The 26,841-nt window shown below is 45.8% G+C and overlaps 1 protein-coding gene across 1 annotated transcript in view; it reads right to left on the minus strand.

Moving 5' to 3' along the window:
• Window positions 1-26,841, minus strand: part of RASGRP2 (RAS guanyl releasing protein 2) — a 1,719,722-nt gene that overhangs the window by 942,026 nt on the left and 750,855 nt on the right. Inside the window, exon 9 of the mRNA XM_077457736.1 lies at window positions 1,581-1,862. Within this exon, the coding sequence (XP_077313862.1) occupies window positions 1,581-1,862 (282 nt within the window). The remainder of the gene's footprint in view (window positions 1-1,580; window positions 1,863-26,841) is intronic.

A 26,841-nucleotide genomic window follows, 5' to 3' on the forward strand; every position in this document is an offset into this window, starting at 1 on the left:
GGTGGGCATAATCGGTACTCATGATGAGTGCCTGTGATAGGTCCGGTGCTCATATTATGCACCAAAAAGTCACAGCCACAGGGGTTGGGGGATCAAAGGACTTCAGATTCTTCAGATTTCAACTAAATCCTGATGTTTTAACCACTTCCTACCCGGCCAATGCACATATACGACCGGGTGGGAGCCGTCTACTTCTGATAGGACGTTCAGGAAGCGATCCCGATGTGCTCGTGTCACCCAGACACGGCGCATCTCAGATCGGCAGGAGGGCTCTGTGACAAACAGCCGGTTGCTAGGCAATCGGCTCCTCCTCTCCTCACACAGAAGTCATCGATGAGGAGAGGAGAGCAGATCGCTGCAGCCGGCTGATGATCAGTGAGTATGAGCTGTTTTTTACTAACTAAATCCTGATGTTTTAACCACTTCCTACCTGGCCAATGCACATATACGGCCGGGTGGGAGCCGTCTACTTCTGATAGGACGTTCAGGAATGTCCTTCAAAAGGAGCGGGATCGCGTGCCCGCGCAGCGGCGTGTTCCCGATGTGCTCGTGTCACCCAGACACGGCGCATCTCAGATCGGCAGGAGGGCTCTGTGACAAACAGCCGGTTGCTAGGCAATCGGCTCCTCCTCTCCTCACACAGAAGTCATCGCTGAGGAGAGGAGAGCAGATCGCTGCAGCCGGCTGATGATCAGTGAGTATGAGCTGTTTTTTACAGCTTTTTACTCACTGATCACCAGTCTAGTGTAAACACACAACACACCACACAGTATAAACACAATGTCCCCACATATGTCCCCAAAACACACATGTTCCCAAAACATACATGTCCCCAAATAATAAAAACACATGTCCCTAATAATAAAAACATGTCCCCCACATATGTCCCACTAAAATCACATGTCCCAATGATTATCTGCACACATATGTACGTGATCACCTGCACACATATGTACATGATCATTTGCGTACATATGTCCGTGATCACACAAACCAATTATTATACACTTAACAGAATTTTTTTTACCAAAAACATGTAGCAGAATACATTTTGGCTTAAATTTATGACAAAATTTGATTTTATTGGATTTCTTTTAAAATAGAAAAAATAAATATTGTTTTTTTTTCTAAATTTCCGTTTTTTTGCGCTTATATTGCAAAAAATAAAAAACGGAGTCGTGAATAAATACCACCAAAATAAAGCTCTATTTGTGCGAACAAAATGATAAAAATTTCATTTGGGTACACTGTAGCATGACTGCGCAATTGTCACTGAAAGCGCTAGAGCGATGAAAGCTGAAAATTGGGCTGGGAAGGAAGGGGGCAAAAGTGCCCTGTATTGAAGTGGTTAAAAAAAGTTTTTGTTACACTTAGGCTTTGACACTTGTTTGTGATTTATTATTGTTTATTGCCTATTTCACAAGGCTTTTCGAGTTGTAGTGAGGCCTGTCTGTGAATGTCTGTAAATTATATTAACCTTTTTAGTGTTCTTATGTTGATTTTAATTGTGTATAGTTCTATACAGTATATCTCGTTTTCAATTTTAATATAGCATTTCTATCACATATAAAATGTCTCACCGTTAGCAAGTTGAGAAGGTCAGAGTTGGCTTTCACGGGAGGTTCTAATCTCTGGGCTTCAGTCAGTTCATGAACAACCTTATAGACCTGGCGCATTTTAGAGATATTTATGACACCTCTGGTTTTGTTAGACCAGTCAGGCAGAGCCACATGCAGAGCCATGAGGTCTTTTAGGTGAACCCCCAGAGCTGGAAAACGGAAGCCTTCACAAAGCGCAAGCCTGCGTCTGTATCTTGCATAGTTATCCGACGATGTAAGGAGGTCCAAAAGAGAATCATAGACCTTCAAGAAAGAATAAATGTTCAGGTTTAATTAAGAATTTTTAATTTCAGGTATGCGTATGTAGAGCTACTTGCTTAAAGCAAGTACCCTGTACTGAAGATTATTTTTACTTATATCACAGTTAACTCCTATTCAAAATGTGAAAAGAATAAATATTTTTAAATGTATTATAAAAAAAATTCTTTAAAAATTTATTCAATAGAAAGCTTGATGATTACTGTATGCTAAAGAAGTACCTAATGTTTACTCAAATGATAACTTACCAAAAATGTGTGAGAGCCAGTTCACACTGAGGCAGCGCGACTTTCAGCGTGACTGCCTCAGGCGACCTGCATCCGACTTCAGTGGCGGCTTTCTGTATAGAAGTCAATGCAAGTCGCTTGAAGTCGCCCCAAAAGTAGACTTGTGTCGCTCCTATTAGAACGGTTCCATTGTACAGAATGGAGCGCGATTTGTCAGCCGGCTTAGTCACCTGACAAGTTGCCCCGTGTGAACTGAGTCTAAATGCACATCATTTTTAGTTGTTGCTTTCTGTTAGAAAAGTTTTAAATGTTTATTGTGTGACTATTAGAAAAACAATAACCCTGAGACTGATTTTTAAAAGGACTTCTGAGCACGTTGTTGTATTAAATTATCGTTTTGTTTTAACTAACTCCATAGTAAGTTGAAGGATGATTAGGCTTAACTATATATGGTAGTATAAGATTGTACAGGAAACCCTGATTAGCCAAAATAAAGTACCATCGTGTACCAGGCACGCTATCTGTGTTTCCTCAGCCAATAGAAAGAAGTGTAGAGGCTGTGTTATTGTAGGTATTAGAAGGGGTAATATATATTCCTTTGTGTGAGTCTTACTGGATTTTTTGCCCTGTAAGCTTCTCCCTTTTGTGTGACACATCAGAAACAAATTGTCTGTTTCTCAATACACCTGGAGTTTGACTGATCACAAGAGAAGAATAACCCTAACATTTTTGGTTCTTCAATGCCGCAAACAACTAGTTGGTTTTCAGACCAGATGGCTCGACAAAACTTCGGTGAGTATTGGACTTCGAAGCTCACTGAGAATTAAAAGTCCCCCCACTCAACATTAGTGGTGAAATAGGGGCAGGGGCCTAAGATCCGGATCCACTGTCTGTTTTCGAACTTGCGTGATCCTCTGGTGTTTGGGAGGTAAGATAATTTAAATTATTCTTAATTCTTTCTAAGAGTCTTTTCTTCTCTTTCTGTTTGATTCTGGTTTAATGTGTTGTAATTGCCGACATTGGTATTGATCGTATAATATCTAGGTGATCCAGTGCTTGTAGACAGAGACACTTGGGGGCGTTGTCTAAGGTAAAAAATTACATCAAATTACGTCACCCACTGTCCAGGACAGATAACAAAAAGATTTGAGGTATACCGAACGTCAGAGATTGATTGCCTGATGCCGTCGGAGGTTGAATGCGCTATTTAAGCAATATTTAGTTAAGTGACCTAGAACGATCGCAAGGCTAACTTTCTTCTGTGTGTTTACTTTATCTTTGCTCATGTTTAACCTTTTTGATTCTCTCTATAGTGTGGGGAGTGCTGATATTTTTACTCTTGTATTCCTATTGTTACCGTGGATCGAGGGTCACCATCACAGTGTTTTATAGATTAATGAGAGACCCGACTAACGCTGACAATGGGGAACAGTCTCTGTAAAAGAATGTCTTGTGCCTGCTTGTGCTGCAGCTGTATTCCTAATGTGCCATTAGAAGGAGATTAGAAATCATTCTTCACGTTCTCATGTTTTGTGTGTCTGTAAATCTTGCAAGTTAGGCACTGGACTCACTCTCCCCCTCCCCTCGTGTAAGGATGGGAATTGCTCCTCAAATTCCTGTGTGAAAGATTGTGTCTGTAAAAAAAGTTAACTTTTGAGCAGCTATGACAATACAGAAGGGTTTTATATTTTAAATATTGAAACTTAGCATAAAAAAAAAGGTACACTGATAACACCAGGTTGCTTTATTATTTTAGCATGCCATGGTGTTAAAGGAAGAACGTGGCAGAAATTGTTGATGGTTTGGAGGTAGATGGGAGACATGAAGGTGGATTGCACTGTGGAGTGAATAGAATGTTGTAGAATTATTATCAGGTGGCTTGATGAATGTGAGAAAAGAAAAAGCTGAGGATGTTTTGATTACTAGACACGTGCAGAGTAAAATATTTCGTTTCGGAATTTCGTTTTCGTCCGAACAATTAATTTATTTAGTTACTCCCGAAATTCGTTTTTATTTATTTAGTTTTTCGTTCAAAAATTGCATTCGTCCAAAAATCCACATGAATTACGGTCGAATCTGTCTTTGAAGGCTTATGGTGTCTGTCGAATGTATAAAGAAGATTCAACGGAGCTAGTATATAGCATACTTCATGTGAACTTTAGAACCCTATTAAAGTCTATGGGACTCCAACGTTCAAAATCTAAAGTGCTAATTTTAACCACTTTCAGACCGGACCAATTTGCTGGTCAAAGACCAGACCACTTTTTGCGATTCGGCACTGCGTCGCTTTAACTGACAATTGCGCGGTCGTGCGACGTGGCTCCCAAACAAAATTGACGTCCTTTTTTTCCTACAAATAGAGCTTTCTTTTGGTGGTATTTGATCCCCCCTGCGGTTTTTATTTTTTGCGCTATAAACAAAAATAGAGCGACAATTTTGAAAAAAACGCATTATTTTTTACTTTTTGTTATAATAAATATCCCCAAAAATATATAAAAAAACATTTTTTTTCCCTCAGTTTAGGCTGATACGTATTCTTCTACATATTTTTGGTAAAAAAATCGCAATAAGCGATTGATTGGTTTGCGCAAAAGTTATAGCGTTTACAAAATAGGGATAGTTTTATAGCATTTTTATTAATAATTTTATTTTTATTTTTTTTACTAGTAATGGCAGCGATCAGCGATTTTTATTGTGACTGCGACATTGTGGGGGACCCATCGGACATTTTTGACATGTTTTTGGGACCATTGTCATTTATACAGTAATCACTGCTATATAAATGCAGTGATTCCTGTGTAAATGACACTGGCAGTGAAGGGGTTAACCAGTGGGTGGCAGTGTAGGGGTTAAGTGTTCCTAGGGGTGTGTTACTAACTGTGGGGGGATTGGGCTTTCATTTAGTGAACACTGATCTCTGCTCCAATCACATGGAGCAGAGATCAGCGTCACTAGTTGCTAGGCAGAATGGAGAAATGTTGTTTACAACGGCACTTCTCCATTCGGCCACTCCGTGAGACGATCGCGGGGATGCCCGCGGCGATCGAGTCCGTGGGTCCCGCGACCGGACTCACGGGGGCCCCGACCAGCGCGGGAGCGCGCCGCCGGCGGCGCGCTCCCGATGGCAGGGCGGCACATTTAAAGGGACGTATATGTACGTCCATTTGCCTGCCCGTGCCATTCTGTCGACGTACATCGTCGTGCGCTGGTTGGCAAGTGGTTAAAGGCTAATATGCAAGTTACTGTCCTAAAAAGTGTTTGGGGACCTGGGTCCTGCCCCTGGGGACATGCCGTTTTTCGGGAGCGGTGATTTTAATAATGATTAACGTGAAACAATAAAAGTGTAATATTCCTTTAAATTTCGTAGCTGGGGGGTGTCTATAGTAGGCCTGTGAAGGGGCGCATGTTTCTGGTGTTTAGAACTGTCCCTGCACAAAGTGTAATTTATGCAGGAAAAAAAGTCCTTTAAAATCACTCGCAGCTATTATGAATTGTCGGCTCTGTAATACAGAGAACACTCATTGAAAGTCATTGATAAAATAAATAAATAAATTTAAAAAAAGCGTGGGGGTCCCCCAAATTCAATTACCAGGCCCTTCAGGTCTGGTATGGATATTAAGGGGAACCCCACGTCAAATTTTAAAAAAATTGACGTGGGGCTCCCCCTAAAAATCCATACCAGACCCTTTATCCGATCATGCAACCTGGCAGGCCGCAGGAAAAGAGGGGGGACGAGAGAGCGGCCCCCCTCCCTCCTGAACCATACCAGGCCACATGCCCTCAACATTGGGAGGATGCTTTGGGGGTCTGTGACCCCTCAAAGCACCTTGTTCCCATGTTGATGTGTAGAAGGGCTTCTTCGCCACAACCCTGGCAGGTGGTTGTGGGGGTCTGCGGGCGGAGGGCTTATCAGAATCTGGAATCCCCTTTAACAAGGGGACCTCCAGATCCCGCCCCCCCGTTTGAAATGGTAAGGGGGTACAAAAGTACCCCTACCATTTGACAAAGAAAGTGTAAAAAAATTGTTAAATAAGACAAACACACTTTTGAAAAATTCCTTTATTAAAAATAAAAAAAAGATTCCAGCGGTGGTAATCCACTCTTGCTATCCAGCGATGGATGATATATGTCTAGCGATGGTTGATCTGATCCAGCGCAGCGAATCCATCCATCTTCTGTCTCCACGGAGGAGACACTGCGGGGATCCCGGCGGCCTGACGTTTGTTATATGGGGAGGGCGGGGCCACCCGTCACCTGACCCCGCCCCCCTCTGACGCAAGGCCAAACCCAGGGTTCCCCCGTGACGTATGGGTGGCCCCGCCCCCTTCTGATGTAACACAGGCAAATTTCCGTTACATCAGAGGGGGCGGGGTAAAGGAATTTTTCAAAAGTGTGTTTGTCTTATTTAACTATTTTTTACACTTTCTTTGTGAAATGGTAGGGGTACTTTTGTACACCCTTACCATTTCAAACAGGGGGGCGGGATCTGGGGGTTCCCTTGTTAAAGGGGGCTTCCAGATTCTGATAAGCCTCCCGCCCGCAGACCCCCACAACCATCGGCCAGGGTTGTGGGGATGAGGCCCTTTTCCACATCAACATGGGGACAAGGTGCTTTGAGGGGTCACAGACCCCCAAAGCATCCTCCCAATGTTGAGGGCATGTGGCCTGGTACGGTTCAGGAGGGAGGGGGGCCGCTCTCTCGTCCCCCCTTTTTTCCTGCAGCCTGCCAGGTTGCGTGCTCGGATAAAGGGTCTGGTATGGATTTTTAGGGGGACCCCCACGTCAATTTTTTTTTTTAATTTGACGCAGGGTTCCCCTTAATATCCATACCAGACCTGAAGGGCCTGGTAATTGAATTTGGGGACCCCCCACGCTTTTTTTATTTTTTATTTATTTATTTATTTTATCAAAAACTTTCAATGAGTGTTCTCTGTATTACGGAGCCGACTATTGATAATAGCTGTGAGTGATTTTAAAGGACTTTTTTTCCTGCATAAATGACACTTTGTGCAGGGACAGTTATAAGCACCAGAAACATGCACCCCTTCACAGGCATACTATAGACACCCCCCAGCTACGAAATTTAAAGGAATATTACACTTTTATTGTTTCACTTTAATCATTATTAAAATCACTGCTCCCGAAAAAACGGCCGTTTTTAAAACTTTTTTTTGCATTGATACATGTCCCCTGGGACAGGACTTAGGTCCCCAAACACTTTTTAGAACAGTAACTTGCAAATTGTGGCAGCACGCAGGTAAAATCACCTGGTTGTATTCAGGATGGGAAATATGTGTGTCCTAGATTCAGGCTTTATGCAGACTTTTACAATTAGAGGGGAAGAGTTAATGAGCCCAGCTGAAGTAAGTGGGCTCATTAAGACCTCTACAAAAAAACCCAGGATGGAGATGCTCCATCCTGGAACCAGTTTTGTGTGTATAGACTGGGGAGTCTGAGACCTGTTCTGTGCGGTGAGTTAACGCCTGTGTGGCAAACCTCTACAACAGGGACAGGGACTGGGGCAGCACAAGGCTGCACCCAGTTGTTAGACAGGGAGTCTACGTGTGTAGTTAGAGGTCAAGCTGACCAGGATTTATTTTCTTGTTTTATTTTGTTTGGCTGTTATATGTATCACTGCATGTAGCCTAAATAAACCGGACCTTTTGTTTTTTGCACCTACACCGCTGTCTGCTGTGCCTGACTTTGTGTTGTGAACCCATCCAGGGGGTCACACACACCCGCTACCGAGCGAACCCCTCACAGTTGGTGGAGAATTTTGGCAGTTTTTTTTTTTTTTTGTTAAGGCCAGCATGGAGGAGATACTGAGACAGCTGGCTCTAGCAAATGCAAACCAGCAGCAAGCAAATGCAAATCAGCAGCAAACAAATGCAGCTTTACAAAAGAGCCTTGCAGCTCAACAACAAGCCCAGCAGCAGGCAAATGCAAATCAGCAGCAGACAAATGCAACTTTGCAGCAGAGTTTGGAAGCTCAGCAACAAGCCCAGCAGCGATCTGAAGCCCGCTTCATAGACCTGTTGCAGAAGCAAGAGCAGAATTTTCAACAGCAAATAGAGACATTGATACAGCAACGTCCGCAGACCAATGAAGCAAGTGGGTACAATAATACCGCAACCTTTGGTGTGAGCCGTTTACTGACAAAAATGACTGGAGAGGATGATCCGGAGGTGTTTTTGACCACATTTGAAAGGACTGCTGAAAGGGAAAAGTGGCCTAAGGAGCAATGGGCTGGACTGGTGGCCCCTCTGTTAACTGGGGAATCGCAGAAAGCTTATTATGACCTAGAGCCTGACCAAGCAAAAGACTATGTGGTGCTAAAAGCAGAAATATTGGCACGGCTGGGGGTCACCCTGGCAGTCCGGGCTCAGCGTGTGCATAACTGGACTTTTCAGGTTGGAAAACCTCCCAGGTCTCAAATGTATGATCTCATTCACCTGAGCAGGAAGTGGCTGCAGCCAGAGATTTTGACCGCACCAAACATTGTGGAACGTGTGGTTATGGATCGTTTCCTGAGAGCTCTTCCTACTGCCATCCAAAAATGGGTAAGCCATGGAGACCCAGAAAATGCAGATAAACTTGTGGATCTGGTTGAGAGGTACTTGGCTACAGAGAACTTGACCACCTCTTCCAGGGACTCACGGACTTTCCCCCCTAAGACCAGATCATCCCCAGTGGCGGGTAAGATGACTCCAAGGGGTGAGGGTGGAGAGAGTGAGAGGGTGGGAGTTCTACCTAAGGTCTGGCGGGAGCAGCCCAGGAAGCCCATGCTGCAAGAGGCAGCGAAAAAAATTATTTGCTACCGCTGCCGGCAAGAGGGACATATTGCAGCCAATTGCCCAGTTGTGGATGAGCCTATGCAATGTGACTTTATAAGGGAGAGACGTCAGTCGCTGTTTGCGACAGTTGCATGCACTGCCATTCGGGGACCTGAGAAACATTTATGTAAAATGTGTATTAATGGTAGACCTGTTGATGTGTTGCTAGATTCAGGTAGCCTGGTAACATTGATAAAAGCTGAATTAGTTACTACAGAGGTCTCTGGGAAGAACAGGGTGGCTGTTATTTGTGTGCATGGGGACACCCGAGAGTATCCTGTAACTTCAGTGTTTTTTGAGACCCCCAAAGGTAACCTCTCTCATCAGGTGGGGTTAGTGTCTCAGTTACCACATGATGCTATTGTGGGAAGGGATTTTCCAAAATTCTGGGAATTCTGGGATTGTCCTGAGGCCCCCATTGGTGCCCCTATAAACCAGGAAGATGACCAGAATTCCTCTGGGAGTGGTGAGGACTCTCCTGAATTTCCCTTGTCGGTATTGGCGGGGGAAACTCGAGAAACTGGGGAGGAGCCAACATCCTCAGATGAAAACATGCCGTCTGTGGAGTTTTCGGATCTTGAGGTTCACAGGGAAAATTTTGCCACAGAACAGTTAAAAGACCCCACCCTAATAAAGGCACGGGAAAATGTGTTGAAAATAGATGGCGAGTTAGTGAACCCAGATAAGACTTGCCCTTATCCTTACTTCACTATGGAAAGGGACCTGCTATATCGAGTGGCTCAAAGGGCAGAAGAAACCATTGAGCAACTTGTAGTGCCCAAACCTTACAGGAAGTTGGTGTTAGAATTGGCTCATGGACACATTCTGGGAGGTCATCTGGGGACAGAGAAAACCAGAGAGAGGGTATTGCAGAGATTCTATTGGCCTGGGGTCATGAAGGAAATAGAAAATTATTGTTCCTCCTGCCCTGTGTGTCAGAAGTCGGCACCTATGCCACATTTCCGTAACCCACTGGTACCTCTTCCTATCATTGAGGTCCCCTTTGAGAGGATCGCAATGGATTTGGTAGGTCCGATAATGAAGTCTGCTAGGGGGCATCAGTACATTTTGGTTATATTGGACTATGCCACCCGTTATCCGGAAGCAATTCCTCTACGAAATACCTCGGCCAAAACCATAGCCAAAGAGCTATCCCTTGTTTTTAGCCGCGTGGGTATTTGTAAGGAACTGCTTACGGACCAAGGTACACCCTTTATGTCCCGGGTTATGAAAGAATTATGCAAGTTGTACAAAGTGAAGCAATTGCGTACATCTGTGTATCACCCCCAAACAGATGGGTTGGTTGAAAGATTCAACAAAACCCTAAAACAAATGTTAAAGAAGGTGGTGGATAGAGATGGAAAGAATTGGGATTGTCTAATACCCTAGCTGATGTTTGCCATTAGGGAGGTACCCCAATCCTCTACGGGTTTCTCACCCTTCGAGTTGCTCTATGGGAGACACCCAAGAGGGCTGCTGGATATCGCCAAGGAAACTTGGGAAAATGAGAGTTCTCCTCACAGGAGTGTGATTGAGCATGTCGCCCTGATGCAAGATAGAATTGCACAGGTAGAGGGGCGTGGCTTGGCGCTGTTCCGAGATGGCCGCTTGAATCCGGAGCTCCCGTCCAAGAGACCCAGCTACAGACAACCAGGCAAGTTTGCGGTGGTCATATTCACTCTTTTTGAGCCCCTCACCACTATAACATGTCAGCGACACGCTCCCGGTCACCACCGGAGCCCGACGCTCCCCCCGCCAGACAAATCCCGGAGATATTCCGATCCCGGCCTACTGGCAGTACCCGAGCCGCGGCCTCGAGTAGGCCGCGATCCCACAGCAGGAGCCCGATCCGCGCTAGGCCCGAACCGGACGCCAGAGAGCAACCACCGATCAGCCTAGAGGATCTGCGCAGTGTCGCAGCTGATATTAAACATACCCTTTCTGCAGCCATATCAGACCTTCGGACTGATATCCAGTCTATGACGCTGCGAGTAGAGGATATTGAAGCGATACAGGCCCGCCATGATTCCTCCCTCTGCCAATTACAACAGCTCACTGAGTCTCATGCCATCCACCTCAGAGACATTAACAGGCACATGGAGGACCTTGACAACCGGGGGAGACGTCGGAACCTACGAGTGCGAGGTATCCCTGAATCCCTGGACCCTACTCTTCTCACCCAGCGGGTAGTTAATATATTTAATGACCTACTCGAAAGACCCCCGGACAATCCCATTGTATTTGAGCGCATTCACAGGGCCCTACGCCCCAGGGGCCGCGACACTGACCCCCCGAGAGATGTTGTCTGTTGCCTGACAGACTTCCCCTTGAAAGAGGAAATCCTTCGCAAGGCCAGAGATAGGAACCAAATCGTACACAGAGGAGTGAATATTAAAATATTCCAGGACCTGTCTAACATCACGCTCCAACGTAGACGGGAACTCCGACCATTACTGGAAATTTTGAGGAACAGGGCCATCCCTTATCGCTGGAAGTATCCCTTTTGCCTTTCTGTTTCCCATCAAGGTCACACAGAAAATTTGAGAGTTCCGGAAGATCTCGACCATTTCTGTGCTGCCCTAGACCTGCCTCACGTGGACCTGCCAGACTGGTACAGTGACTTCAGATTTCCTACACTTCACAGGGCGACTTCAATGGAGGGTGTAGATGAAGCAGGCAACTACGCTCTTGGCAGACGTCGCAGGCCCATGCACCAACCCCCTCTCCACCGCCCTCCACAGAGGAACGCCACCCCACCGAGAAATGGCAGTCCCACGGCTTCACCTGCTCATCGCAGGCCCCGCCATAATTAAGGTACATTTCTCTAGCTCTGTACACTGTTTGGCACCTGTTGTTACGAATGCGGGCCGTCATTTGGCGGCCTCTTAGCTGAAACAGAACTTGCCCCTTCCTGGAGACAACGGTACTTGCCGATTCTACCCACCCAGCACGAACACCAGCCGGAGCCGCCCCTACACCGTGCAGTCCACTTGAGACTCTCCTTTGCTGCCCTTGTTTAAGCACCGGGAAGATCGCCATGCCCACTTCCTCCCTGCGGAAACTTCTCTCCTCACAGACTAGGAAAGCCTACTTGTACGTACTCTATGAACCCGATATTGCTAACTTATGACTTTTTATCTTGTGGCTCTTCACATCAACCCTTGTCAGGAACTTCCTAAAGTGTCCCGTATAACTGAGGTGTACACCGGGCCGCCTTGGACGTTGGTCCTCTCTCCCTTACTTTCTTGCCCTTTGTAGTCCTGGTGTGGCTCTCATAGCACGTCCTGATTTACCTCAGGCATTCCATGCTTGACCCAGGTTGCAGCCTTCTCGTCCAGCTCCCCCCCTCCCTCGCCCTACTCCCCCCCTCCCTCACCCTTTTCCCCCCCTCCCTCGCCCCTCTCCCCTCAACCCCCCCCCCCACCTCCTCTTCCTCTCCCTCCCTTGGTTACCTCTCTGGTTTTTCCTTTTTTGTTTATATGCACAGAGACTCTGCAGCTCGCTCACGACCTGATTCATGCCGCATTACTGTCTACTGCGGAGTCGGGAGTGTGGTGTCGGGTAAGAACAACCGTTCGCCCCACGGGGCATTTAAACATATTTGATTACTACTTATTTTGCACCTGGTACCCAGCGTTACACACTGGGCCATGAGACGCCTGCATCGCACTTTACGCGATAGAGGGATAGCGCTAGTATCACTCCCAAATACTGTGATCAAGGACTAGTAATATGCATAGGTATTAGGGGGTGGGGGGAGGGGGAGGAACACACTTCCATGGCCCCATCCGCGCGTCACTCGTGAGGGGGGGCCGTGGCGAGGGGGCGGTGACTGAGGAAGGGTCACACCTTCTCATCTGGGAAGAATTCCCATACGATGGCAACGCCGTAGCATGACTAGATTACCTACCTCCCCTAAAGTCTTGAGTAGGGACTGCTCCCATACATGGGACCCTCCCTCCAAATTGCACCTGTTGCTTAGTTAGTTTTCGATTGGCTACCCTGCCGCTCCCGGCTCCGGTTGTGGCAAGTACCTACTGATGTTGTAGTATGATTTTAGTATGTCTACCAGATATGGCATTTACTGTTATTTACTGTTACCTTTTGTGCCTAGTCTCATCTCTGTTTCACATGTTAAAGCATTCTATTGTGCCATCTTGTATTTCTGCTTTGGATCATTTTTTGTCTAACGGTTTAAGATTAAGATTGCTTTTCGCCTATATACTATGTTCTGAAGCACTCCCTCCACGGACTCTACCCTGTTTCGCTGCCCCTGACCTCTCGACCTGTACCAGACCTATGCCTACACCTGACTCCGCATGCTTTGTCCACATGCTTACCCTCCTGACATATCCAGCCCTCCTCTCTCTCTAGCCAGACCTAGGGACCTAGATATCCCTGAGACACCCTACCCGGACTACTTCAATCCTTTCACTTAAAGGTCATGTCTGCTACCCTCTCCGCAACCCTCCCTAAGCCTGCAACATATCCGACGACGAACCCCCTAAGCCATTGTCATTACCCGGAATGTGCCTTGTGCCACCCTGACTAGACACTCGCCATTCCCATTTTAACCCCCGGACTCTAGGACTACACCAATGATCTCCGACCCGTACCACACCCTTTCCAGATTTCCATTATGATCTCTTCAAGCTATTGCTGTTGGCTCACCTTAGAACTCAGGCCATGTACCACCCTTACTTGCCTCCACTCACTCATTTCGGTCTCGCAGTGACGGGACCCCTCTACAACTCGTGTAACTCCGTCCGCCACCCCCGAACAACAGACGCTGGTAGTCAGTGTTGACCCAACCGGTGCCCTTATCGGTACTCCGAGGGTTGACTGGTTCAACCCACCCACCGGTCTCATTCCCTATCCCCTCTACCTGCCTCTCCACATACCTGACCCTCTCTTCCGTATACCAGTCTCTACCCGCCTTCCTTCACCCCCTCTTCTCTTTCCTCTTTTTCCTTCTCTCGCTGCTTCTCCCCCTTCCCAGGGCCTCCTCTTTCCAAGCATTGTACACAACTTTTGCCTCCGACCTCCGACGAAATGTCCCCTTCTTCGCAACGCATAGCAAACTTGTCCTTGAAGCTTGTCTCCCTAAACGCAAAGGGACTAAACACTCCAGAGAAACGTCATCAGACACGATTGATGATGCAGAAACTGAAAGCTGATGTTGTTTTCCTGCAGGAAACCCATTTTTGCTCTAAATCTACCCCTAAATTATCCAATCACACCTTCCCAGTGGAATTTCACGCAACATGTCCCACTTCTAAAAGCAAGGGAGTCTCTACACTTCTCTCCAAACACTTCGACTTCCAGATTCTAGACACTCTAGCAGATATGAATGGCAGATTCCTATTTCTCAAGGGTACATTTAAAAAGAGGAAGATTACGCTAGCGAACATATACAGCCCTAACACCTCCCAAGTAACCTTTTTCCGGAATATAATGCATCAACTTAGCTCTTTCTCTGAAGGGATGCTGATTCTTGGAGGCGACTTTAACGCCCCCTTAGACCCCCTGTTGGACACGTCCTCCGGGACCTCCAGCTTACCGTTCCGTGCACTCAAACAGATCAGGAAAAGCCTTCATCAACTGTTACTACATGACGCGTGGCGAACGCTTCATCCTAGAGATAAAGATTTCACCTTCTACTCTGCCCCTCACAACAGGTACTCACGTATCGATTACCTCATGGTCTCCCAGCAGGATTTACACCATCTATCCAAAGCCTCTATAGAACCCATGGCGATTTCTGACCATCATCCGATCACGGCTCTATTTACTTTTCCTGAAAGGCTTGAACGAACCTCTATATGGAGACTAGATGCGAATATTCTAACAGACGAGAACTTAGAGTTAAGGAAATTAGAGACTGTCTATCCCACTATTTCATAGACAATGACACCCCAGACGTTTCCCCCCTCACGCAATGGGAGGCACATAAATGCGTGGTTAGGGGCAAACTTATCTCCCTTGCCTCTGCCCGCAAGAAAGAGAGAGCGGCCACACTGATAACCCTATTTGCGAAACTCAGATCCCTTGAAACGAAACACAAAAGAACCCTAGCAGAGGACGCCCATTCCGACCTAATAGATACCCGCACCCAGATCCAAGACATATTAGGCTACCAGATGAGGAAATCCTTTGCCCTCTCACAGAAGTTCTTTTATGAACATGGCAACAAATCAGGCCGCTTACTGGCGCGCATGCTTAAATCAAAAAAGGCCAAACAGACGATACACCGTATCCACTCTCCTACCGGCTCCACCCTTGAAACGAACGCAGAAATAGCACGGGAATTCGAACGCTATTATACCTCCCTATATAACCTTAACTCCGACTGCCCGCGCCCTCCAGACCCCCAAAAACGTCTACACGACTTTCATACGTACCTTTCTAGACTTCCTCTTCAAAAAGTTCCATCTGACGCCCTCCAGTCGTTGGAAGCACCAATTTCGGCGGCGGAATGGCTTCAAGCAGTCAAACAAATGAAACCGGGCAAGAGCCCTGGACCCGACGGCCTGACTTCAGCGTATTACAAATTATTTGCCGAGACACTTCAGTCCCCCTTTCTTAAGGCCTTCAACTCTGTCCCAACATCCAAATCCCTCCCCCGAGGAATCTTAGAAGCTCATATCACCGTTATACCCAAACCAGATAAGGACCCAACAACCACGAGCAGTTATAGACCAATTTCCCTACTCAATGTAGACGTCAAACTTTTTGCCAAAATATTAGCCAACAGACTCCTTCCGTTCATCCCGACCCTCATCTCCCCAGACCAGGTAGGCTTTGTTCCCGGACGCGAAGCCAGGGACAACACCCTGAAATCCATTAATATCCACCACATGATAACACAAACTGAACAGCAGGCCTTCTTCCTGTCTCTTGATGCGGAGAAGGCGTTTGACAGAGTGGCATGGGACTACATGGAAGCAGTGCTCCATAATCTGGGCCTTGGTCCTCACATGATGTCCATGATCATGTCTTTATATTCTACCCCTTCTGCAAGGGTCCGGGTCAATGGTACTCTGTCAGACGCCTTCCCCATCGGAAACGGTACGAGGCAAGGGTGTCCCCTTTCCCCGATCCTATTCATTCTAACCCTAGAACCCCTCCTCCAAACCATTTCACTAAACAATGATATTAAGGGCATTCTTACCCCACTTAAAGAATGTAAATATGCGGCTTTCGCAGACGACATATTGATGTTCCTCACGAGCCCTATTACTACGCTCCCAATTGTTCTATCAGAGTTTAAGAAATTTCAAGCCATTTCTAACCTTAAAATCAATTTTTCCAAGTCTTACGCCCTGAACATCTCTCTACCTGAGGAGATCCAAGCACAATGTGAAGCGAACTTCCCCTTCTGCTGGAAGAGTGACTCCATTACCTACCTGGGCACACAAATTACTAGAAAGTTAACTGACCTATATGCTAAAAACCATCTCCCCATCCTCCAAACTATTACGGACGATCTTAAACGTTGGAACAAACATTCTCTCTCTTGGTTCGGCAGAATCGCGGTCCTCAAGATGAATGTCCTGCCTCGCCTACTATATATTCTCCAAACAGTCCCTATACAAGTCCCCCAAACGTTCTTTAAAACGTACAACTCCATCTGTTCGAAGTTCTTGTGGGGAGGCCGAACGCCTAGAATTTCCCTCCGGACCCTATCACGCCCTAAACTCCTTGGGGGTCTGGGCTTCCCAAACATACTCAACTATTATAGGGCAGTCCATTTAACTAGAATAGTTGACTGGAATGTTCGCGACCCTCACAAAGAATGGGTCTCTCTAGAGGCCTCTTTCTCCTCTCGCCCACTCGCCTCTTTGCCTTGGATGAAACCGCCTCATGTACCCATCACGGCCACCCTCCACCCCCTTATACACCCGACACTGAAATGCTTCCAACACATCTGTACTCACACGAAAGTCTCGTCAATTCCGGGACCCCTATCCCCGATTAAATGCAACCCAGACTTTCCGCCTGGCATATCCCCAGATTTCCTGACAGACAACTGGCCAAGAGACACGTTGAACGCTTGCCACTTTTTTGAGAAAGGGTCACTCATCCCAGCCTCGACCATCGCTAATAACATGGATAGACCACCCATCCCTCCTTGGACCTACCTATTGATCGCTCATTACCTACGATCGCTAGACACAAATTCGCAATGCTCTAGGGCACTTACTCCGTTCGAAATCCTGTGCACCCAATCCACCCCCCAAAGGCATCTCATTGCGCTTACCCATAACTTGCTTTTTGATGGGGAGCGTCCCGGTTCCACCTTAACATGCAAACGTTGGGAGGAAGACCTTGCCTTATCGATAAGTGATGAACAGTGGGACGCCATTTTTCAAACCATTCATAAAGGATCATTGAATGTTAGCACCCAAGAAAACGGCTATAAAATACAATCCCGTTGGTACCGTACCCCCTCTCTTCTATACAAATTTGCCCCCAATGCCACTGACACCTGCTGGAGGTGCAACCAAGACAGGGGCACACCACTTCATATTTGGTGGTCCTGTCCCTCAATACATAATTTCTGGAGAGAAGTGTGCAGTCTCGTTTCCCAAATTACCACCTATAACATTGACCCAACCCCAGCCCAATGCCTTCTCCACCTTTCGCCTCTACCGAGACGAACTTACCATGGCTCTCTAGCTATGCACATGCTCAACGCAGCCAAACAGTGCATACCTATTCACTGGGGCACCTCCGAAATTCCCTCCCTGAAAGAGTGGTTCTCCAGAATCAACAAAATAGCTGAAATGGAAGAATTGATTCATATATCCAGAGACACCCCTTCCAAATTTAGCACAAAATGGGCCTGTTGGAAACACTTCCAGACCACTGCCGATTACTTGAATGTGCGATGAGGGGGACATTTTACATTTTACATTTTACATTTTACATTTTTATTTTTTTATTATTTTTTCACATTTTTTACATTCCACACTTTGCATTTGGCACTTTCCATCACAGGCTTTCTACTCAGACTTCTTTACCCTAGTACTTGCTAACCTTGAGGTCGCCGAAATACAAAAGCAAACAAAAAGTTGTTCTACATGTTACTCTATATGCTTCGGGGGGCCTTGGGAAAGGGGACTCCAGACAGCTCCAATCCACCCTGTACCTTTGCTCCCCCCATCTGCCTCTACTCCATACTCCCCATTGCCCTCCTTCTCCTCCCCTCTCCTTTCTACCGCTTTCTCTCTCTTCTCTTCTACATCCTCCCTCCGGTCCCCCCCTCCCCTGTAAGACTCCTAATCCCAGATGCTTCGACCTAGGCACACACACCTTCCGCTATATATCACGGACACGAACCCCCAACACTCTACCAATGCAGACCCTACCCAGGCCACTCTATCTAGCTACCGCACGATACTACCTAAGAAACTCATTACCTGACTTGTCCTACCAGTTACCCCTAGACTCTTTTTGGAAAGGATCCACCTCCTCGCTCCTTGGGCCCAGCCTGTATCCCCCAGATGGATTCCCTTACCTGACCAAGGCAGCTATCTTCCTAGCTTCAAGTTGCGGACAATTCCAAACCCCTCTTATGCCCTTCTTAATGCCTACTCACCCCCCCTCAATTAGGGTCTTTCTATATGCATTGCCTTATCAAACTCATTGCTTGTTTCATTTGATATGTTATCTGTACGTCTGTTGACATCTTAACTCTCCAATTGTTGGGGATCTCTCTTTGTACGTTTCTGCATTTATACTTTTGTGCCTACTATTTCTCTTCAATAAAATTGTCTTTTAAAAAAAAAAAAAAAAAAAAAAAAGAATTGCACAGGTAATGCCAATTGTAAAGGAACATTTAACCCAAGCGCAGTTAGCACAGCAGAGAGTGTACAACCGTGGGGCCAAGACACGTACTTTTTCCCCGGGGGATAGGGTCTTGGTGCTAGTCCCTACGGTTGAAAGCAAATTTCTGGCCAAATGGCAAGGTCCATATGAAGTAATTGAAAAAATTAGTGAGGTGAACTACAGGGTTAGACAGCCAGGAAGGCGAAAGTCGGAGCAGATCTATCACGTCAATCTGCTGAAAGCCTGGAGGGATAGGGAATCCCTAGTCGCAGAGACTTTGTCACAAGTACAGCCTGATTGCTTAGTTCCTGAGGTTGGAATAGCAGACACCTTATCGAAACCCCAACAGGAGGTTAAAGAGTTTGTACTTCGTAACAAAGAGATTTTCTCTGAGCTTCCGGGACAAACATCTGGCGTAGAGCATGACATTATCACCCCGCCAGGAGAAAGGGTAAAACTAAAACCTTATAGAATACCAGAGGCCCGACGGGAGGCAATACGTGGGGAGGTTCAAAGGATGCTGGAATTGGGTGTGATAGAGGAGTCCCAGAGTGACTGGTCCAGTCCTATTGTACTAGTGCCCAAACCTGATGGGAGCTGGCGGTTTTGTAACGATTTTAGACAATTAAATAAAGTTACAAAATTTTACACCTACCCCATGCCACGTATAGATGAGTTGGTTGACCGGCTGGGAACAGCCCGATATATGACAACTCTTGATCTCACCAAAGGGTATTGGCAAATTCCCCTGGCCGAGTCGGCCAAGGAGAAAACTGCGTTTGTAACCCCAGATGGGGCATTCCAATATAAGAGTATGCCGTTTGGGTTACAGAATGCACCGGCAACATTACAGCGGAAAATGGAGAAGATTCTGAGGCCCCATCATAAATATGCTGCAGCTTACCTGGATGATGTGATTATCCATAGCACAGACTGGGTCTCACATTTGCCAAAAGTACAAGCAGTCCTAGACTCCATCCGGGAAGCTGGGTTTACGGCCAATCCAAAGAAGTGTACCATTGGACAGGAGGAGGCCAAATATCTTGGGTACACTATTGGGAGGTCAATAAAGTCGAGGCCATACAGAGTTGGCCACGTCCCAACAGCAAGAAACAGGTACGAGCCTTTCTGGGAATCGCTGGCTATTATCGACGATTCATTCCCCATTTTGCTTCTCAGGCTGTGCCCCTCACCAACCTGACAAAAGGGAAAGAGTCGGTTATGGTTAAATGGTACCCAGAGGCTGAGGAAGCATTTCAGTCCTTAAAAACAGCCTTATGTAGCCAGCCAGTGTTGTACTCACCAGACTTCTCTAAGGACTTTGTTGTACAAACTGATGCATCAGACGTTGGGTTAGGAGCAGTGTTATCCCAGGTCTGGAACGGGGAAGAGCACCCAGTCATTTACCTCAGCAGGAAGTTAAAGTCCCATGAGGTAAATTACTCCACGATTGAGAAGGAATGTTTAGCAGTGAAGTGGGCTCTAGATTCCCTTCGGTACTATCTGCTAGGTAGGCACTTTGACCTGGTGACTGATCACGCTCCTTTAAAGTGGATGGCTCAGAACAAGGAGACCAATAGAAGGGTAAATAGGTGGTTCCTGGCCCTACAGGAATTTAACTTTACAGTTAAGCATCACCCTGGTGTTAAAATGGGGAATGTGGATGCTTTGTCTCGGATACATGCGTGTCTGGCTGCTTGTGTTACAACCCCAAGGTTGAAACAAGAGGGGGGGGGGGTATGTGGCAGCACGCAGGTAAAATCACCTGGTTGTATTCAGGATGGGAAATATGTGTGTCCTAGATTCAGGCTTTATGCAGACTTTTACAATTAGAGGGGAAGAGTTAATGAGCCCAGCTGAAGTAAGTGGGCTCATTAAGACCTCTACAAAAAACCCCAGCATGCATAGGGAGATGCTCCATCCTGGAACCAGTTTTGTGTGTATAGACTGGGGAGTCTGAGACCTGTTCTGTGCGGTGAGTTAACGCCTGTGTGGCAAACCTCTACAACAGGGACAGGGACTGGGGCAGCACAAGGCTGCACCCAGTTGTTAGACAGGGAGTCTACGTGTGTAGTTAGAGGTCAAGCTGACCAGGATTTATTTTCTTGTTTTATTTTGTTTGGCTGTTATATGTATCACTGCATGTAGCCTAAATAAACCGGACCTTTTGTTTTTTGCACCTACACCGCTGTCTGCTGTGCCTGACTTTGTGTTGTGAACCCATCCAGGGGGTCACACACACCCGCTACCGAGCGAACCCCTCACAAAATATAATGGGTGGCTTCAAATGCGATATCCTCAGATATGGTAATCACATCCACACGCAGAAGAAGGAATAGTCATGATCCATTTCATACGCAGAAGAAGAGGGGAACCGTCACCAACACCCAAAATCACTGACTCTTACCATAAGTCTGAAGATAAAAACGCATGTAGTAAATCACCAAGGGGGAGGCAGTTTTCTATGCTGATTTCCCTTCGTCTACAGGAACGCAATCATCTCAATGGGAGTCATCCAATGGGGAAAGAGGATTCCTATTTCTGCTTAGTGGGCACTTCACTTCCCAGGAACTGCTTAAATTTCCAGACCAACAATCCTCCCAAAAACCATAGAAAACATAAAACAAAGTGGCCTCATTGCGCAGGTTTACTGATAAATCAATAACCTTTTATTCTCTAAAAACGTAGTTTAATTCACATTTAAGATGAGGTATACAAGCATCAAATGACAATCGGCTACAGATGAAAGAACGAATGAAGACCACTCCCGTGCTCCTTCTGGTGTCACAAGTCCCAAAATACGCCCGACGTTTCGCCACCAACGTGCGTCCTCAGAACGTCGGGCGTATTTTAAATGTGAGTTGAACTACGTTTTTAGAGAATAAAAGGTTATTGATTTATCAGTAAACCTGCGCAATGAGGCCACTTTGTTTTATGTTTTCTATGGTTTTTGGGAGGATTGTTGGTCTGGAAATTTAAGCAGTTCCTGGAAAGTGAAGTGCCCACTAAGCAGAAATAGGAATCCTCTTTCCCCATTGGATGACTCCCATTGAGATGATTGCGTTCCTGTAGACGAAGGGAAATCAGCATAGAAAACTGCCTCCCCCTTGGTGATTTACTACATGCGTTTTTATCTTCAGACTTATGGTAAGAGTCAGTGATTTTGGGTGTTGGTGACGGTTCCCCTCTTCTTCTGCGTATGAAATGGATCATGACTATTCCTTCTTCTGCGTATGGATGTGATTACCATATCTGAGGATATTGCATTTGAAGCCACCCATTATATTTGTTTATGAACTTTTAATAATTTCATATATTATGTTTGTTTTGGATAGAGCACTATATCATTATTTATATATTTATATGTATTGTTTCCAGCAATATTTGTGTTAGCAGCTATTTTTGTTTTATATAGATTTATCTTGCTTTTTAGCGCAACAAATTCTTTTATTCTTATCTATAGTGCTATATCACCCGCTGACACTTAAAGTACCACATGCAGTATCTGTTATCCTTTTTACAACAAAAGATATCCCATTTGAGCTCAGCAGGACACTTTCCTGTACGACAATACTTTTGGCACCTCACTTAACAATATAGAGATGTACTGCATTAAACCCGTCCACACTAATACCACTTCCTTGTGATGGTCATAAACATGACTGTACTGCTGCCATCACTGAAAAGGTACTGCCACAAAGTGATTCGAAAGATGTACCGTTTTCTAATCCTGACATGACACTTTTTTGTTGATGGCTCCAGTATGAAAAATCCAGATGGCACACATGCAAGTGGATATGCAGTAGCAACACAGGATGAAATTTTGGAAGCTAGGACATTATCAAGACATTATTAAGCACAATAGCAGAACTTGTAGCACTGACAAGAGCATGCATACTATCAGAAAAATTCGTAACCATATACACTGACAGTCAATATGCCTTTTCAACAGTACATGTTTTTGCACAACAAAGGAAAAACAGGGGGATGGTCACCTCCAGTGGTAAACCCATTTCACACACGGCCTTCATTCTAGAACTCCTAATACAGTTACCAAAAGAGCTTGTAATCTGCAAATGTCAAGCACACACAAAATATACAGACCCCCATCCCAAATGGAAATAAAAGGGCAGATGAGGCAGCCAAAATAGCGGCACAAGAAACACAAATAAAGACAGAACGAGAAATCCATAGAGATAGACCATACAGTCCTTACCGATATGCAGCAGAATGCACCCCCGGGGAGAAACAATATTGGAAAACAAAAGGTTGCACAATAGATAACATTTACATGTCACCTGATTAAAAACCGGTATTGCCAAAATCCCTATTTAGGTATGCAGCAGTATTGACACATGGAGTCATGTGTCAAACAGGGGGATGACTGAGATGTTTATTAAAGTACAGCCTATGGCTTCACTAACTACTAAAAAAACTTTTTGCTCTCAATGCATTATATGTTCAAGATACAATGCTCAGGGAGGCATAAGACCACAGAAAGGGAAGTTCCTCACATAGCAACATCCATTCCAACACATTTGCATGGATTTTATTGAATTAGACAAATGTGAAAGGTAGAAATATTGTTTGGTAACCAGACACCCTGACCAAATGGGTGGAGATATTCCCGACAGGAAGTGCAGACGCACAGACAGTGATAATGGACCCCATTTTGTAAATAAAACGATACAACATTTGACAGAAGTGATGAGAATTAAAGTGAAATAGATAATAAATAAAGTGTGCCTATCATCCCCAATCAGCTTGATTGGTAGAAAGACATAATGGCATTCTAAAAATCAAACTGAGAAAATCTATGGAAGAAACAGGTAAAAAGTGGATGCACTAGTAGCTGTGACCAGTATGCATATCACACCCACAAAAGAAGCTTTAAGCACATTTGAAATGATACATAGAAGGCCATATAAGATACCCTTACAATCAAATGAAACACCTATTGAGCAGTCTGAGCACACACTAGCAGAATACATGTCTAGGTTGTTAATAAAAAGACTTTTAATGATTTTGGTTCTGTCCTAGAAGGTCCAATTCAAGAAGATGAAAAGGTGCATGTGGGAGATTGGGTCTTAACAAAAAGTAATAAGAAAAAGCAGTGGTACTCCCCAAGGTGGCATGGTCCTTTCAAAGTCCTCTTAACTACCCCTACTACGAAAAGGATTGCAGAGAGGTCTACCTGGATTCACCAGTCCCATTACAAAAAGTTTTTGCAGGCAGAATAGGGCCAGTTAGCTACAAGAGGTTCAGAAAATCTGGCTACAAAGGGAGGTCTCACACAAGGTGGGACTTGTCTCAAACCGGTGAAGTTTCCTTCCCCTTCCAACACCCCTACCCTATCTGCTGGAACTCTGTAGCTGGTTAGGATGGAAGGGACAGTAATTATCCTTGGGTTACTGGTGACTCTAGGAGAGGCATCCATAGGAGGGGTTATACGTTATGGAAGAACAGAGGAACCTTTGGATTGGGAAAGAACAGGAAACGCATTGAATCTAAACTTTATAGAGGGAATAACTAGCACTATACTGATAGACTTCTGTCAGATTGCAGATTGTGGGGATACAACTGGGGCTAGAGGACTTCTATAGGCAGATAAATATATTTGCTGGCTATGGAATAGGGCAGGATGTCAAGCATGGGATCAGGCCCTGTGGACCACAGTGCATCAAGATTGGGGGTATAATCAACCAGGGGCTAAAAAGAGTGGAATAAAGGAAAAACTCATAATTACAAAAGCGGCCAACTCCTCCTGCACAAATAGTAAGAACTGTAACCAACTATTAATAACATTAAAGGAGCCGAGGAAGGAAGATCAGCGGTTGTATGCTATGGGAGCATGGGTGCCAGGAAATGACCCCTCAGGAAAAATTTTCCTTGAGGTATTACCACCTAATAAAACCAAACAACAGGAAAAGGTAGACTCAGAAGGGAAAGAAGAAGGCCATACTAAAATAGAAGTTCTGAGTAAAACTATAAGATTTACTAACCTAACAATAGAAGATGCCATAGCTTTGGAGACGGGCTACCAAGAAAAAAAATGAGTGATTAGAATGGTTGAGGTACACGGTTAAAACTCTAAAAAAGGAAAATTGTTTAGTTTGTGCCGGAGCCAGACCACATTTAGCAACGGTCCCTTTTCCTCTAGATCACAATACAGATCCAGAAGGTTTAAAATGTATGTTGTAATTGTATAATAAGAGCTATAAACCTGAAACAAATTCTACCTGTCACACATTGAGTTTGTTGTTTCCCCCAGTACAGAGACCTCTAATACCCTCAGCGGTTACCGCTTATACGGGCAACTTTACTTGTTTTGCACTCCCAGGGAACCGTAGCGTGGTGGATCTTGGGTCGCTACCCTATGACTACTGTGTGGAGAGGATTTACACAGACAACGGTGACTGGGTTGAATATGACATTCAGAGAGCTGATGTCTGGTGGATGTGTGGGGATAAGTAACTGCAAGCTGGGCTACCGGGCAATGCCCGAGGGGATTGCGCTATGGTCCAGCTGGCTATCCCCCTGAGAATCCTGTCAGAACACACGTGGACTAAGAGTCACCAACGGTATCAGAGGGACACCTCTCCCATGGGGTCATTTGACTCTCAGATCTACATAGATAAGATTGGGATTCCTCGCGGGGTGCCGGATGAGTTTAAGGCCAGGAATCAGGTGACAGCTGGGTTTGAGTCTCTTCTCTGGTGGGTGACTATAGATAAAAATGTTGACTGGAATAACTATATATATATATATATATATTTATGGTGTAGAGCCCTCTGACCGATACGGATAAGGATGACAGACAAGGATAACATAAACTCGCTTACTTGAAATGGACCTGAAAGTGTGCCTTGGTCTAACGTACGGTATACCAAAATAAGGGGGCATACCTTAAAATGAAATAAATATGAAATGGGTGAAATGAGTACTCATATGAGGAGTGTGCTAGAGTAAAGGCCTGATAAAAGGGGCGGGTGGGCGGGTATCGCGCACTGGAACCGACGAGGAAGGATGGGCGAACGGCTGCTTATATACCACCGGGCTCCACCCATAATTTCAGGCCACCATACTGGCCTTTCTATTTATGGTGTAGAGCCCTCTGACCGATACGGATAAGGATGACAGACAAGGATAACATAAACTCGCTTACTTGAAATGGACCTGAAAGTGTGCCTTGGTCTAACGTACGGTATACCAAAATAAGGGGGCAAAACACTCAGGTAGGGGAAGCATTTTATTGAACACAGACTGTTACTGGGTAAGCTTGACAAAGGCCTGGGCCATCTCAATCTGCGGATTGGGTACGTAACGTGCAAAACAGGAGGACTTCCATCTACCCAACTTTTTAATAACATGGACCGGGACCCCTTGGCGGGAGGCCGTTGAAGCTGCCCCGATGCGAAACGAATGTCCTGAGTAGTGCGCAGGATTGAGGTGAAGGATGCCCAGGAGTATCCTGACATGCTCCATGAACTGGGCTGCGTTGAGAGGTTTTGAGTGAAAGGGTAGAAGTGGGCCAGTCCCTGGTTGATCGGCCAAAAGGGTCAACAAGCGGGAGAGGACAGTAACCGGACACCAGCGGTTGTAGGTCTTATAGAAATGTATGTCCGTCCCTGGGCCAAGCTGCTGTGTCTTGGAAACCGCTAAGTGCAAGATGAAGTGGTCCTCGAACCTGACTAGATGGTGCTTGCACAGCATACGTGCCGAGGGGCTACTGCAGGTAAACTCGCCTGGGCGCAGGAAGCCGTAGAAGGCCAGATGTATGGCTGCTTGCAGGACGACACTGACATGGAGACCGAAAGGTGAAGAGGCCAAAATGTCTGACATGTCCCTGAACACTTCGCCTGTGATGGGCAGCCGTTTGACGCTGGAAACTGGCCGACGTTTCTGAATGCCGCGCATGAGAGCCCGGACGGCGTGAAAGGTAAATAAGGAGGGTTTGGTAGGGTCCTGGAGGGACGTGAAGTGTTGTACCCCGGCCAAGTACAACCGGATTGTGTTGAAGGATAATGCCAAGTCCGAATGGCAGTAGGAAAGGAAGGCAAGGACTTGTTTGAC

The sequence above is a fragment of the Lithobates pipiens genome, unplaced genomic scaffold (genome assembly GCF_037356315.1).
Source record: "Lithobates pipiens isolate NorthernLeopardFrog02 unplaced genomic scaffold, aLitPip1_a1.2 Scaffold_10, whole genome shotgun sequence".
NCBI classification, from domain to species: Eukaryota; Metazoa; Chordata; class Amphibia; order Anura; family Ranidae; genus Lithobates; species Lithobates pipiens.